General features: G+C 44.0%; 1 protein-coding gene across 1 annotated transcript; it reads right to left on the minus strand.

The window, feature by feature from the left end:
* Window positions 1-214: 214 nt before the first annotated feature.
* LOC141667620 (ubiquitin-conjugating enzyme E2 variant 1D-like) lies at window positions 215-14747 on the minus strand. The gene is made up of 5 exons (XM_074474174.1): window positions 14635-14747; window positions 2189-2328; window positions 1609-1734; window positions 1399-1525; window positions 215-489 (listed from the first exon to the last, which is right to left on the minus strand). The coding sequence occupies exons 1-5, from the start codon at window positions 14660-14662 to the stop codon at window positions 302-304; spliced, it is 609 nt and encodes a 202-aa protein (XP_074330275.1). The 5' UTR covers window positions 14663-14747; the 3' UTR covers window positions 215-301.
* Between the last annotated feature and the right edge of the window lie 1608 nt (window positions 14748-16355).

Genomic DNA, 16355 nt, shown 5'->3' on the forward strand with positions numbered 1-16355 from the left:
TTCGTTTCAGAACTTGAAAGTTTTGTATGTCTTAATTCGGAATGAAATATTCCGTGTGTTACAAAATAATTTTTTATTGCAGTCTTAAGAAAAACGGGAGTTCCGTGATACTCAAAAATAGATCTTAACTTATATAAATTAATAACTTGGGTTTGTGATAATTTGTAAAATACATAAGACATAATCATGATTAATGCAACAAAGAGTAAACATATTTCTATTGATGGAGATGCGCAAAGTGACTGTTTAAGACTCTTATCTTAAATATATTTAAATTTTATATTACTGCAGTTCGGGGAGTTCATGTCCGTAAGCAAAAATTAATAGAATGGAAGAGAAAACCTACGTTACAAGGACCTGCTATGGTTCCAGTCCATGACTGCATGTACACGTCATCAGTATCGCGTACTCTGTAGCTTATAGAGCCATCCTGAATTCCTTTTTTTGCTCTTTTCAGTTCTTTCACTAATCTGGAACACCTAGGCAGCACTGAAAATAAAAAGGTTTAGCAGGACTACATCATACGAATACTTCTGAAATGTGTTCAGCATATATTGTTAAATTCTTTAAAATGATAATGGATATGCCCTTCAATCACATAGCAATAAAATAGAAGCGTCTTGATTCCCATGCCGAGCATAAAATCACATCCTCCAAAATTATTGCAAATTCAAGGTAAGTAATGGAAGTGAGGAAGGAAAATGTATAATATACTAATTAGGTTGTAATCAGTTCAATTCACTTCTAACATAGTAAAATGCACTTTCTTTTCTTATAAGATTATTAGAAAATTGCTGATTCTAGTATAAGATACTAATTATTGCTAGTTTTTAGCCAAACTTGACGCAAGCTCCCTCATCCGCCCTTCGGGAGCGAGGGGGCATAATGATATTATAAATAGTGGTACGCCCAAAAATAATTTGGCACAATTGGAAAAATCCGCAGCCAAGAAAAGCTTCCTAAAAAAAGACCTAAACCACTGACACGTAGCCCTACCACCATAACAAACTGGCAGCATCTGTTATGGAGAGGACCTAATAATAGCAAATCATCATTATTCTCTACTTATTTAAGCTAGCTTTTCTCCAACCAAATCATCATTATTCTCAAGCCGGAGTTGGCGCACCAGCGCCATCCGGCATTGTTTTGCAAATTTCTAACTAGTAGCTTCACCACAATATCCTCCTCAACAATGTAGAAGAACAGACCCGAATGATAGAGCTATCACTCACATCGTGCAGGATAGGAATAGGGCTATTAATCAGAATGGTGAGATCTTTAAATCACATATCAGGAACTAAAAACAAACGCAAACATGCACATGCCAGCATGGACTCTCACAGAGAGCAGTACGCACTATTTTACCACAAAATACAACTTTGGAGGTAAACAGTTTACCTTTTGGAGGTTGTGCTAGTCTCTGATTCTTCGGATAAAACATCTCACATCTCAGTTTCAATAATATGTCTTCCATTGTGGATTCTTTTCGCCATTCACCAAGAATAGGAAACAATTTTGGTTCAACCTGTAACAGGGCATGAAGTAAGCTTATCTTATAACTTTGTCATTTTAGATAATGTAAATCAAATATTAAGATACAATACCTACCACACCAGTATCTTTATTTACAACACACATACTAATTGGTGTTTGGAACTTTACTGTCGGTGGTTTTTCAGGATACTCCATGCTACAGAATAATTTCAACTGATATGTACGCCCCTCATAAACACCCTGTTGTGCATCAAATAACATAATAACATCAGCTTATATAATTCACGGCCCTTTCTTATAATAAATAGACAAAGACATGCTCAAACACTTAAGATAGTAAGAAAAACAATTAAAACATGAAAGAGTTTAAGTCAAAGAATTGGTGTTTCGTTACTTTGATATTCTTATTCTTAATGCAAGATACCGAGACAGACTAGAAATAAATTTGGTATGTGAATAAAGCCTTTGGCACAAAAACTTATGATATGTGTATGAAATTTCTTCTACCTACCTACCCACCAGCACTCTAAATTAGGGTGATTATGTAAAATAGTACTCTACTACTTACACTGCAATAATATGTATCATAAGTATTAGGGTTAAAAATGAAAAGTTTGGTTCGTGTTCAGTTCTATATATGCAGTTCGTGTTCAGTTCGTAAGCAAAATTACAGATTATGGAGGAGAAAACTAACGTTAGAAGGACTGATTATGGTCCCAGTCCATGACTGCATGGACGTGTCATAACCATCGTCTATTCTATAGCTGATAATGCCATCCCAACTTCCCTTTTCGCCTCTTTCAAGTTCTTTTAGTAATCTGAGGCTCCTGCGCACTGAAAATGAACAGGTTTAGTCACATATCCAGGACTATATCATACCATATACTTCAGAGAAACAACTTTTCATGATATTAAGATATATAATATGGTATCAGTTGACAGGAAGATTTCTCTAGCAAGTGTGTTCAATCGTTAAGTTCTTTAAAATGATATCGTATATGCCCCTTCAATCATATAGCATCAAATAAGATACTGCAACTTGATTTCAAAGCCTAGCAGAAAAATGCATCCTCCAAAATCATTGCAAATTCAAGATAAGGAATGGATGTGAAGGAGGCAAATGTTTATGATACTAATTAGGTGAAATTAGTCCAGTTCCTCTAGGTGGGCATTAATAACCAGAAAAATGCAGGCATTTTAGTCTATGTTGCCATCTACACATAAGATATATACTCACACATAAACAAGTAGTAGTTATGTCTCTTTTTGGTACATTTCTGATACTATTAGGAAATAACCATCGTTGGGGCGAGCTGTAATACGATTAAACAAAGAGCATGAATTCAAATGAGACCGTTTAATAAAGGGGTACAAGAAAATCAGAGGCTTCCGCTTGAAGCATCTGTAAAAAGGATCAACGACACCAGTAGATATACAATCACTTAGTGATAATCCCAGATCACCCCGGGACCTTCTCCTTGTAAGGCCCGACCTCGAACTCCTTTTAGGCTGTGGCGATGGCCGTGTGCGGTGTAGCTGTAGGGTGGGAACCTACAAAACAGAACCGGAGGGGGGTAGCGTCCCCGCGGCACCTCCGGCGTGAGGATGAGAAAGGGTTTTGAGGAGAAGAAGGGCAAAGTTGGGATTATGCAGATATATTTGTGAGGAGTACGTGCGTGCAGGTAAATATATGTGTGTGAGAGAGAGAGTATAAAAGCTTGTCCTCTAACCTTCCTTCTGTTCTACCTTTTATAGGCCTCCTACTAGGGTTTAGGGGTTTGTCCCTTTTCATCTGGACCGTAGGTTGGCCTTTTGGACTGTAGGGCATCTGGACGACTGGGATGCGTCAGAGTACTATCAGATCTGGACCGTAAGAACGTCCTGGATTCCGGGTGCCTGGAAGGTGGTGATGTTGCCACGTGTCCTGGGCTCCCCAAGGTCAACGCTGAATCCGTCAGAGTACTATCAGATCTGGACCGTAGGAACGTTCTGGATCCCGGGAACCTGGACGGTGGTGATGCCGCCACGTGTCCTGGGGTCTTATGTTTGGGTCCTGGGCCTCTTCAATTGGGCCTGACTTATTATGGGCTATCATTTGCCCCCCACTCCCTTATGCGGGTTTACCCGGATGGGGGAGTAGAGTAATTGCCCTTGTGCCGCGGCGCCTTTGCAAAATTGTGGGGGTTGTTTGATTTGCCGCTCCCCGAACCCCGGGGTCAAATGGGGATGAGACTTCGGGGTTAGCTTGGTTAGTCATTTGATTTTAGTTCAAGGTGGGGTTCCTTGAAATACTTTGGAAAATTTTGGGGGTTTGCTTTATTCCCCCCTAAGCCCGGGGTCACGTTGGGATGAGACTCCGGGGTTGACTTGGTTAGTCATTTGATTTTATTTCAAGGTGGGGTTTCTTGAAGTACTTTGGAAAATTTTGGGGGTTTGCTTTATTCCCCCCTAAGCCCGGGGTCACGTTGGGATGAGACTCCGGGGTTGACTTGGTTAGTCATTTTAAGTTCGAATTTTGGGCACGGTTTGGTGGGCAAGTACACTCCTGACATTTGATTTAACTGGACTCTGAAAAGCTGTCGCTGTAAACCCGAAATGCCAGGCGGCTGTTGGGATTCCAGCCGGGGTCAGAGATATATACTTGTTATGCGTATCTTTTGAGTGTACAGTTTTTGCTTCCCCCCTTTTTTGCCTAAAAAGACGCGCCCACGTAATGATTACGTGACGGTTCATGTAATAACTGCTGTGCAGTTACTTTTTGGGGCTAATTGGGTTCTGCCACGTGGGAGGGGGGTTAATTTCTTCTTCAAAAACCCATTCATCTGTCTTTCTCTTCTCTATAAATAGTGGCTCTCCCCCTTCCTTTTTCTTTTACGCAGATAGTTCAACGGAGCGATAAAGAGAGAAAGAGAGAGAAACTTGAGAAATCTTGCAGAGATTTTTTTTTTGAAGCCGCATTTCTTTCTCCTGTTACTTGGTAAGTGCCTTGATCTTTTACTTTCTTGTTTCGTTTCTTTTTCATTTGTTTTTGCGATGCATGCAGCCCTTTTGTGCCAGTTTTGCTTCGTTACTGTGCAGTTTTTTGTTCGAGCAGTGTGAATGCTTTGTTGCTTTGAACCTAAAATTGTGTAGTCTAATTGATGTTGCATAGCTTTTTCAGTGGTTTTGTGTTTGATTTGTGTAAATAACATGGATTTTGGTAGTTTTGTATGTTGATAAGTGGGTTTTCAGTAGTGTAAGAAGTTGTGGGGGGCCCGGGGTGTGTTCTTGGTGTGTGTGTGTGTTTATGCTGTAGATCTTGTTTTTGAGGTAAGATACGTACATGATTTGTTTCTAAACTTGTTTTGTTTTTTTGTTTGGTTCGGGTTTGGCATTGACTCCGGGGTGCGTTTTCATAGGCACGTGTAGTATATGCCAGGTAGTCGTTTTAAGCGTATTGCTACTCTTAGGAATCGGTATTCCGAGCGTCCTGTCGGGTTAGGTGAACTTAACTCTTTCTACCCCTCTTCCTCTTCCAGCTGTAGTTCAGTAGAAATGCCTCCCCGGGTTGACCCGCCTCAACGAGTTTTAGCTCAGACCCTAGTATTAGGTCCCGGGGGTACTTTGTCGAATCCGGATGGGTCGTGGGAGGATGTAGATGAATATTTCGTCCAGTGCCGAGTGAACCCCAAACCCCTGAGCTTTTATTACAGAGATTTATCCGAGGCATATGGGGGCCCGGATGGTTTGGGAGGCCGGGAGTCTTATAATGAGGATGAGATGGATAGGAAGTTCTTTACCGCCCCGGGTACTAGGTATGAGTGTGGGGCGGTTCATAGAGAGGTTCAGGAGAAATATACAGACGCCGAGGTAGATGGTGCCCTTAGGCTTGCCTTTAACCTTGATGACACCTATCAGTGGAGATGGCCTGAGGAGCATGAAAGGGTATACCACCGACCGGAGGGGGGATGGGTTGGAATTCCACTTGAGCATCTCCGGGGCATGCGCCTTGGACTACATCAGTTCACCAAATCCCTATGCCGGGATGTTTATGGTATCCCTTTCACTCAGCTGGCCCCGAACTCGGTGAAATGGATCAGTTGGTTTTTAGCTTGCTGTCATGCCAAAAGTTACCTCCCCACCTTCAAACTTTTTCATCATATTTTTAAAATTAAGAGATCCACCGCTCGGCCGATTTACGAGTTCATGTTTAGGATAGAGGATTGTGGGTATCCCTCTGATAAGATGGTGCTCCCGGTTAGTATGTTGACGTCGCTTAAGGGATGGCACCGGAAGTTTATTTTTGTCCGGGGTGGGGATCTGGAGTTCATGCCACTCCATAAACTTGAGATTAAAACAGATAGGTTTCCGGTCCAGCGGCTCGGGCAAGCAGCTCTCGCGATGGTTTATGCCTTCTGTGGGGCACTTGGGACGCAGTGGACCCGGGACTATTTTACTAGCAATGAGAACATGCATGCTGCCGGATGTAAGTCTATTGCCTTTGCTTTATTTTGATGCTGTATCTGTTTATTGATTGCTTGTATCCGGGACTGATTTCTTGCTGTTCTCCTTTTCAGGCATTCCGAAGTTGATTCCCTATCCCCCCAACATGTCTGCCCAACTTAAGGATCTGTCGGCCAAGCTGCGAAGGATTGGGGGAATGACTAGCGTGGATGTTGGGAAGAAGAAGGTTGGAGAGGGTGATGATGCGGCCCGGAAGGCGGCGCCGTCTCGCCCGGGGAGGACGACAATCGTGATCGATGAGCCCCGGTCCGAAGACGTGCAGCAGGGGGATGTGATAAGAGTTCCAATGCCTCGAAAGAGGAAAGGTGTCCCTGCGAGTTCCGGGGATAAAAGTGGCGATGTTTCTGAGGGCCCGGTTTCGAAGAAGGCTGCTATTGATCTGGCTCCGGACACTCCGGAGACTCTGAAGGCCTTGCTTGCTAGCTTTACCCCGGAGGTTCGCCGGAGGGAGTTGTTCGAGAATTATGCCAGTACGGCGGAGAGGAAGAAATACAGGAAGGAGCCCCTTGATGACTTCCTGGTCGGGCTTCAGGAGGACATCACTGCTGTAAGCATTTTTCTTGTTCTCTTCTTGTACTCTTGTTTTTGTGTTGCCTAATCATGACTTTTAATGTTCAGGCTAACTCCCGGGTTGCTGGACTGGTTTGCATAACCCGGAGCCTTCAGGCGAAGGCTGATGCTGCCGAGGTCTACCAGACTGAATCCGAGCGGCTGTCCCGGGAGATTCAGGAGTTGAAGGAGGCGAGTGCAAGGGAGGCTGCTGCTCATAAGAAGATTTTGGACGAGATCCGGGAGAGGCAGGACCGGGCTGAGGCTTCTGTTCGGGAGATGAGGGCTGAAAATCAGAAGTTGAAGGACGATCTTGCCGCCCGGCCCACTCCCGAGGAGGTTCTGGCCGGGTTTCGGGGCACTCCCGCGTACTTCGAAGAGCTGAATGACAAAGCGCTGGAGAAGATCCAGATCTGCTGGAATGTTGCTTCGAAGTATCTCGGCGAAGAGCCTCATGGTACAATAGACGTCTTCTTGGAGAAGTATATAGAAGAGGAGACCCGGTTGGAGCAGGAAAAAGAAGCTATTCGGGCAATGGATTCCGGTGTTGGGACGTCCAGCAATGTTCCCTCCTTCTCCGGGTCGCCACTTGCTGAACAGCCTCCCATACCAGAGGGCAATCCGGAGCAGCCTCCTTCGCCTCCCGCCGACTCTGCCGCTGAAGCTTAAAGATTCTGCCATGTCTTGGCATGTAATTTTATTTCCTTATTTTTAGCTCAAGTTATTCCGAACTAAGCCTTTTGGCTTTTTAGACGATTGTAATTTGAATCTTGGTTTGCTCCCCGGGGTGTTTTTTCCCGGGGTAGTTTAATGTTATTATGCTCTGTTTCCTTCATATTGATTCGCATGTTTTAGAGCTTCAGACTTGGACACATGGGCTGTGTTTTAGTGGACCCCGGGATGGGGTAAAATTTTACTAAAGTTTTAGGAATACTCATGTGGCTGAGCTTTTATAGGACCCCGAGTAGGGGTAATTACGTTTAACTCCTGGGTTGGGTTTTTATAGGTCCCCGGGCAGGGGTGAATCTCCATTTGATAGAAATTTTTAAAGTACACATGGGCTGTGCTTTTGCAGACCCCGGGTTGGGGTAAAAACATTTAACTTTGAGAATTTTTATAAGTACTCATGGGTTGAGCTTTTATAGGACCCCGGGCAGGGGAAAATCTCCATTTGATAGAAATTTTTAAAGTACACATGGGCTGTGCTTATTTAAATTTGATGGCAAATAGCGGAGCAACGTAATGAAATTGATTCAAGCTATGGAACGCTTAAAGCAGAGTTTTTCATTCATATTGAAAGCAAAAATTACATTCTGGGGTGGATGAGGACAGTGCTTACATCAAAATGTCATAATATAGATGTAGATGTGTTTCCCGGGTGTGCACCTTTTCCTTATTGGTAGAATTTCCTTAGGCGGGTTCCATGCCAGGTGTTGGGGACCTCGGTTCCACCGAGGTAGCTTAGCTTGTAAGTTCCTGGACGGATCACTTCTTTGACTATATAGGGGCCTTCCCAGTTTGGCTGTAGCTTTCCCTGGTTAGTTGGGTCCGAGGCTTCAGTGTCCCGGAGTACTAGATCTCCTGCCATATATTCCCGTATTCTGGCTTTCTTCGCAAAGTAAAGCTTTGTTTTTTCCTTGTAGCTTTCCATTTTTTCTACGGCCCGATCTCTTACCTCGTCCAGGAGTTCGAGGTTGGTCCTGAGGCCTTCTATGTTGGAGACCTCGTCAAAGTTGGTCACTCTGTGAGAAGGGGATCCGGCCTCTATCGGTAACCGGGCTTCAGTACCGTAGGCGAGCTTGAACGGAGTCTCCCCGGTTCCCGTCCGGGGGGTAGTTCTGTATGACCATAGAACCTTCGGGAGTTCTTCCGGCCAGTTCTTTTTAGAGTCTTCCAATCTCTTTTCCAGGCCTCGGAGTATAATTCTGTTTGTGACCTCGACTTGTCCATTCCCTTGTGGATGGGCAACAGATGCTTTTTTGTGTCTGATCCCGAGTTCTTTTAGATAGGTTTCAAAATCTGAACCCACGAACTGCGGGCCATTGTCCGAGATTAAGACCATCGGGATCCCGAACCTCATTACAATCGTGTCTACAAACTTGATGCAATCTTGTTGGTTAATGGTTCTCATAGCCTTGGCCTCCGCCCACTTAGTCATATAATCTATTGCTACTAGGACATAACGGAGATCCCCTTTCGCTCGAGGGAAAGGACCCATGATGTCAATTCCCCAGACAGCGAATGGGATTGGTGAGAGAACGGATCCCGGGAGGCTTGACCCCTGCTTTGGCACGTTGCTGAACTTCTGGCACTTACTGCATTTTTTGACATAGGCGCATGAATCAGCGTGGATTGTTGGCCAGTAATAGCCTTGTCTGATGACTTTGTAGGCTAGAGCTTTAGCCGCTAGGTGATCCCCGCAGATCCCTTCATGAACTTCCCGGAGGCAGTAATGCGCTTCCTCCGGATCAACGCACTTTAGAGTTGGTGCAGAGAAAGTTCTCCGGTATAACTGATTGTTTTCCAGAAAGAAGCGTGCAGCCTTATACTTGAGGTACCGGGCTTTGTTCTGATCTTCCGGCAGGGTACCGTCCTCGAGGTAGGCTATGTAGGGCGTCATCCAATTCTCCGGGCTGCTAACACAAAATACTTCTTGTCTATCGGTGCTGGGGGCTCCGAGTTCCTCGAAGTAAACCGAACTGCTTAGATCTGAAGTATTCTGGACGAGCTTGGACAGCTCGTCTGCTTTCGCATTTTCCTCTCTGTTTATCTGCAAGATGGTCGAGTCCGGGATGGTTTCCAGGATTGCTCTAACCATTTCCTGATATCGGGCCAATTTAGGATCTTTTGCGACATATTCACCCTTGGTTTGTCTTACCACGATCTGAGAATCGCTGTAGGTTGTCAACCTCTTTACTCCAAGGGATTTGGCTAGCCTAAGCCCGGAGAGTAGGGCTTCATATTCAGCCTGGTTGTTTGTTGCTTTGAAGGCGAAGGTGATGGCCTGCTGAATTACGAATCCATCCGGGCTGGAGAGGATCAGACCAGCTCCGCACCTTTCGGCTGTGGCCGAGCCATCGACATATAGCGTCCAAAGATCCCGGTTGTTAGACTCTTTTTTATCTTTGGAACTGGTTTCCGGCATTTCGGGGGTTTCTGGGAAAGTGCATTCCATGACAAACTCGGCCAACGCCTGGGCTTTTATGGTTGTCCTCGGGATGAATTTGATGTTGAATTGGCTCAATTCAATTGCCCAATTGACTAATCTTCCGGAGGCGTCCGGTTTGTGGATGATTTTGCGAAGTGGTTGATTGGTGATTACTCTGATTTCCCTGCCTTGGAAGTATTGTCTTAGCTTTCTGCTCGAGTGCACGAGGGCCAGTGTGAATTTTTCCAGGTTGGGGTACCGGGTTTCGGCGTCTTTCAGGACTTGGCTCGCATAATATACCGGGGTCTGTGTGCCATTTTCCTCCCTGATGAGTGCGGAGGATACTGCTCTTTCCCCGGCTGTGATGTATAGGTAAAGGGGCTCCCCGGGCTTTGCTTTTGATAAAATAGGCGGGTTCATCAGATGCCGCTTTACTTCCTCAAACGTTGTTTGACAGTCCTGGGTCCATTCGATTAGCTTTTTGTTCTGGGCTCCTTTTAACAGCTCAAAGAACGGTAAGCATTTCTCTGCCAGCTTTGGGATAAATCTCCGAAGTGCCGCTAGGCATCCTGAGAGCTTTTGGATGTCTTTTTGAGTTCGGGGAACTGTCATTTCCATTATAGCTTTGATCTTCTCCGGGTTGGCCTCTATTCCTCTCTCGCTGACTAGAAAGCCTAAAAACTTCCCGGAAGGGACCCCGAACGTGCATTTTTCCGGATTCAGCTTCATGTTGTATTTTCTCAAGTTTTCGAAACACTCCCGAAGGTCCTGGATGTGCTCTGAGGTTGTGACTGACTTGGCGATCATGTCATCAACATAAGATTCCATGTTCCTGCCCAGTTGCTCTTTGAAGATGGTATTCATCATTTTTTGGTATGTTGCCCCGGCGTTGATTAACCCAAACGGCATCATAACAAAAGCGTAGACGGCCCGGTGTGTGATGAATGCCGTTTTTGCAATATCTGCCGGATTCATCTTGACCTGGTTATAACCCGAGAAGGCATCCATAAAACTTAACATGACATGGCCCGAGGTCGCGTCTATCAGCTGGTCTATATTGGGCAGGGGGTAAGAGTTTTTAGGACATGCTGAATTGAGGTTTGTATAATCCACGCACATTCGCCACTTGCCGTTGGGTTTTTTGACCAGCACAACGTTTGCTAGCCAGTCCGGATATTTAATTTCACAGATTATGTCTGCCTTTAACAACTTCTCGACTTCTTGGTCGATTGCCTGTTGCCTTTCCGGGGCGAAGTTCCTTCGCTTTTGTTTGATTGGTTTTTGCTTTGGATCTACATCCAGACTGTGCATGGCGACGGATTCATCGATTCCTGACATGTCTTCCGGGGACCAGGCGAATACGTCAGCGTGTTCTTTTAGTAGGCTGATAAGCTCCTTTTGGAATGTGGTTTCCAATCCCTTTCCGATTTTGATTTTTCGGGTGGGGTTCCCGAGTTCCAAATCTACCTCGATTGTCTGTTGGGCCGGTTCTACCTTCGTCTTCTCCTTGCTTTCTACAAACTTTTGAATCCGGGCGTCAGCGTTGGTTACGCTGTATCCGGAGTCTTCGATCATGTTCACATCCAGACGGGGCCTTTTACTAAGGTGCTCTCGATGCTTCTTTCTGCTTTGTCCCTTGGGCAGGGACATTATTCTCTTCCGGTTTTCGGGTTCTGTTTCTGCCATGACGAGTGCTTGACCATAGCATCTACCGGCCATTTCTCTATCTCCTTTCAGTTCTCCGGTGCCTCCTGGGGTGGGGAACTTGAGTTTCAAGTGGATAGTTGAGGGGATCGCCCTGAGCTTGGTGATAGTGGGCCTTCCAAGGATCATATTGTATGAGGAGGTTGCGTTTATCACATAGAATTTCATCATATGGGAGACCACTCGGGGTGCGGTTCCAAATATGATGGGAAGATAGATGATACCCCGGATTGGAATCATGGTGTTCCCGAATCCGTACAAAGGGTCTTCAAGACAGGGATCCATTCTGAGGTGTCCGAGCTTCATCCTGTTAAGCGTGTGCTCGAATACGATATTAGCAGATGAACCATTATCAACTAGGATTCTTTTTACCTCGTTATTTGCGACGTCAAGGGTCACCACTAATGCCAAGTTGTGATCCGGATCGAGGCCCTCATAATCGGAATAAGAGAAGCAAATCGGTTCGTCCTCCTGAGTCTGGATCATCATCACGTCATTCTCCCGATCCGGGCTCCGCGGTGGGGAGACTGTGCCGCCGAAAACAACATTCACCACATTTTTCCCTCTTCCCGTGGCTCTGTCTTTGTCATTCGAGCCCCTTTGAAGATACTGGTTCATGTTTCCTTTCTTGATTTGGTCTTCTATGAACACCTTGAGGGAGAAACAGTTTTCAGTAGTATGGCCATGATCTTCGTGATAGCCACAATGCTTGTCCCGGGCCCTGTTTTCGGGCGGTGCTAGCAAGGGTTTTGGCGGATAATAAAACGGTTTGCCCTTGACTTCGCGCAAAATATCGGCCCGGGGCCTGTTGAGGGGTGTCCACTCCGGTTCCGGCTTGGGTTCCTTCTTTGTCTTGGGTTTCCTTTCACCCTTTCTTGATTCGGTGTATGTATCCCGGGGTGGGGTTCCCCGGGACTGTTGAATGTAGTTGGCTTGTCTGTCAAGCTTGTATCTCTTGTCTCTCCGGGACGACGAGCGTCGTTCCGGAGACTCGTCATCGTCTTGTATTCTTCTGTTCATCTTCATTGATTTGAGGAAATCATTTTCCTTTATGAACTTTGATGCCAACGCGTATGCTGACGCCAGGCTTTGGGGCTCCCTGTGAATCAGGTCTTTGACATAGCCTTCACAAGATATCGGGTGCAAGTTTCTTCGGAAGATGTTTACTGCCTCCTTTTCTTCTAAGTTGGAGAGTTGGTTGATTGCTTCCTGGAATCTTTTGATGAATTCCGGAAGGGGTTCCTTGCTTCTTTGTTGGATTGTTTCTAGGTGACACATCTGCAACTCGTTCATCCGGTTGGCCCTAAATCTTTTCAAAAATATCTCGCGGAAGTCTTTCCAGGAGTCCACACTCCGGGATGGTATGCGGCTGAACCATTTCTGAGCGCCCCCCTTCAGTGTTGATGCGAAGAATCGGCATCTAGTCAGGTCGCTGTAATCATAAATATTGGATATTTGCTCAAAATAGTTCAGATGCTCTTCAGGGTCAGCCAGCCCGTCAAAAGAGTCGAAATTGAAATGCTTCAGCCCTGACTCTCTAGGGGTGGCCTCCAGGCTCTTTGTGAACGGGGTCGCTGCTGCCCCTACTTCCATGTCGCCCTCTACTTTCCTTTTGAGGTCTCGAAGGACCCGGGCCATTTGTTCTTGCTTGGACTCCTTCTCCGGTTCCGAGTCTGAGGAAACGTGAATCCGGTGGGCCCTTTTCTTAAGTTTGGCCTCCTCCTCCCGGATCCTCCTTTCTATGGATTCTTGGGCTTTAGCCTCTTCTTCTTTCCGGATTCTCTCCCGGAGGGCCGCCTTTCTTATTTCATCTCTGGCGTCCTCTGGTGGCTTTCTTAAATTCTTCGCAATCCGGTCGAAGACGGATCCCCGAGATTCTCCGGACTGTTCTTTAGACCGCTCTCGCTGATCCCCTGGGCGGGTCTCTGGCTCGGCGTTCTGCTTTTCCTTCCACAAGTCCATAGCCGCCTGTATCTGTTCCGGGGTCATGCTTCCCCATGGGCTTGTGGTGATCCCTGTGTGTTTGTGGGCAGCTTTTTCGATGACTATTCTCTGATCTCCTGGTTGGAGATTTTGAGAGGGAGTCCGGGTTATGGGGAACCCTTCGTCCAGGTCTTCCATGTCTCCATCCCTGGGTTGGGGAGGAGGCGGTAGGAAAGAGGCGGAAACTGCTGCCTTGCTTTTTCTTGTAGTCATGGTTATGGGAGATGGTGTTTCGTGCTTGTCGGAGGTTCAACCCCTCCTTCTAGCGCCAATGATAATCCCAGATCACCCCGGGACCTTCTCCTTGTAAGGCCCGACCTCGAACTCCTTTTAGGCTGTGGCGATGGCCGTGTGCGGTGTAGCTGTAGGGTGGGAACCTACAAAACAGAACCGGAGGGGGGTAGCGTCCCCGCGGCACCTCCGGCGTGAGGATGAGAAAGGGTTTTGAGGAGAAGAAGGGCAAAGTTGGGATTATGCAGATATATTTGTGAGGAGTACGTGCGTGCAGGTAAATATATGTGTGTGAGAGAGAGAGTATAAAAGCTTGTCCTCTAACCTTCCTTCTGTTCTACCTTTTATAGGCCTCCTACTAGGGTTTAGGGGTTTGTCCCTTTTCATCTGGACCGTAGGTTGGCCTTTTGGACTGTAGGGCATCTGGACGACTGGGATGCGTCAGAGTACTATCAGATCTGGACCGTAAGAACGTCCTGGATTCCGGGTGCCTGGAAGGTGGTGATGTTGCCACGTGTCCTGGGCTCCCCAAGGTCAACGCTGAATCCGTCAGAGTACTATCAGATCTGGACCGTAGGAACGTTCTGGATCCCGGGAACCTGGACGGTGGTGATGCCGCCACGTGTCCTGGGGTCTTATGTTTGGGTCCTGGGCCTCTTCAATTGGGCCTGACTTATTATGGGCTATCACTTAGTACTAGTTATGAAGATATATTTAAGCTTACGTAAATCGTAAATATAGATTCGTTTATGCTCTGCCGCCTTCCGGAAATTCAAGTTTGTGCAAGCACTGGTAGACAAAATGTTACTGAACAATAGATGGAGATCATAATTTAATTTATATAATCATTAAAACCAATTTGGAAATGCTGAAATACAATGAAAAAAGAACACAAACCCTTGTAGAACTAATAGATAATTAGATTGCAATGTAACAAAGATGAAAAATAAATAGACAGACATTTATACAAATCGCAAGTGGAGTAGTAAAATGAAATAAAAGGGTAAGATTTTGAAGCTCACCACCACCACCTGAATTTCTTCGACTCATTTTCTCTCTTGCTGCACCCAAAATTTCTGCTTGTACAAAAAACGGCGGAGTCTCGCTACAAATGACAACTCAGCACCCTTCCTACGCGAGTTTTTATACTTGCCTTAAACCCTCGTGCCGTCGGCGTTAACCTCGGACATTTTTTCTATTTTTTTAATTTTTGTAATTATTAATATTTGTCCGATTTGACCGATTTCCGATAAATCGCCGATAAATCATCCGATTTGTCCGATAAATCGCAAATCGATATCTCAACCGAATAATTCCGATTTCCAAAATCTGTAACACTGATCACAGGGGATGTACTAATATTTTAAAACAAATATTACAAAATGTTAATAATATGTTTATAAAAAATAAAATTTAAATGAACTACTATATTACGATAATTAGTAATCCGAGAAATTGCCCTTTAATTACAATTTGAAGTTGAAATATAAGAGGTATTGTTTTTTTGTCGGATAAAAGGCATTGTTATAAGTTCTAAAATTAATGAAAATGCAAATTAAAGATTTGTTAAGCTTGCATCCTGCGTAAGGTTACGAGTTCGACTACTGACATGTGCGTGTGTAATATATTATAAAAAAATATTAAAGATTTTTTACGTAAAAATGTAAATGAAAAATGTGTTTTCAAATAATAAAAAGGCCAGTTTTACGAATGAGTTTAATACTTCAAAGTACGTATTCCGCTAATTTAAGTGAGTAAAAATACTTTTTAATATGAATATACTAGATGTATATCAATAATTACACGACTTGATTAAAAATTTGTTAATTATATTATTAAAATACACAGCGTACTCATGTAACTCTTCTAAATACTCCCCGTCCCAATTTATCTGTTTTATTTGACTTTTTACGGTCAAATTGACCAAACTTTGAACTTTGACCGAAAATTTCATATAGTATAATATTGAAAATACTTATAAAATTTATATCATTAAAAAGTATGTTTAATCTATTTTATATGTATATTTTAATTTTTCAATATAATGAAAGAATTAGTTTTTATTTACGATCAAAGTTGAGTCAATTAACCATCAAAAATCGAACAAGACACATAAATTGGGACGGAGGGAGTACATATTTAGGGCCTTTTTCTCTTTACGAATTATGTTATTTTGGATCATATTTACTTAAAATATGATAAGAGAGTGTCAATAGTACCCTGTTAATTTTCAATCTCTATCTTTGTACGTTCATGAGTAATTTTTTTTGTCAAAGTGTGCGTTCATAAGTAACTTAAATAGTCTAATAATGATGTTTATGTCTAGTATTTCAGATTCTTTATACCTTCTATATTTTTATTCGCTATCAAAATTGCTGAATTTCAAGGACAAAACAAGATTATAACTATCGGAATAAGGTCTTCACGAGCTAATACATGTAAAATTATATGAAAAGAAATAATTATCAAATCAACTTTATAAGGATTATGATCTAACTGAAAAATTGTCACATAAGCAACATGAACAATACAAGCTAAAAACTAACGTGATTGATTTTCAAACAAGGTAAAGCAATCTACAAGCGCATGGAACAAACTCACAATAACCACTACTACGCTCCACATCATAATCACATTGTTAAAGAGGGAAATTAATCCTTTCTTTAACATTACAACTCTTATGCTATGTTACAGAAATAATTTTGAAAAGAAAAGGAAAAAAATAGTATATTATAATTTCTTT

The sequence above is a fragment of the Apium graveolens genome, chromosome 6 (genome assembly GCF_009905375.1).
Source record: "Apium graveolens cultivar Ventura chromosome 6, ASM990537v1, whole genome shotgun sequence".
NCBI lineage: Eukaryota > Viridiplantae > Streptophyta > Magnoliopsida > Apiales > Apiaceae > Apium > Apium graveolens.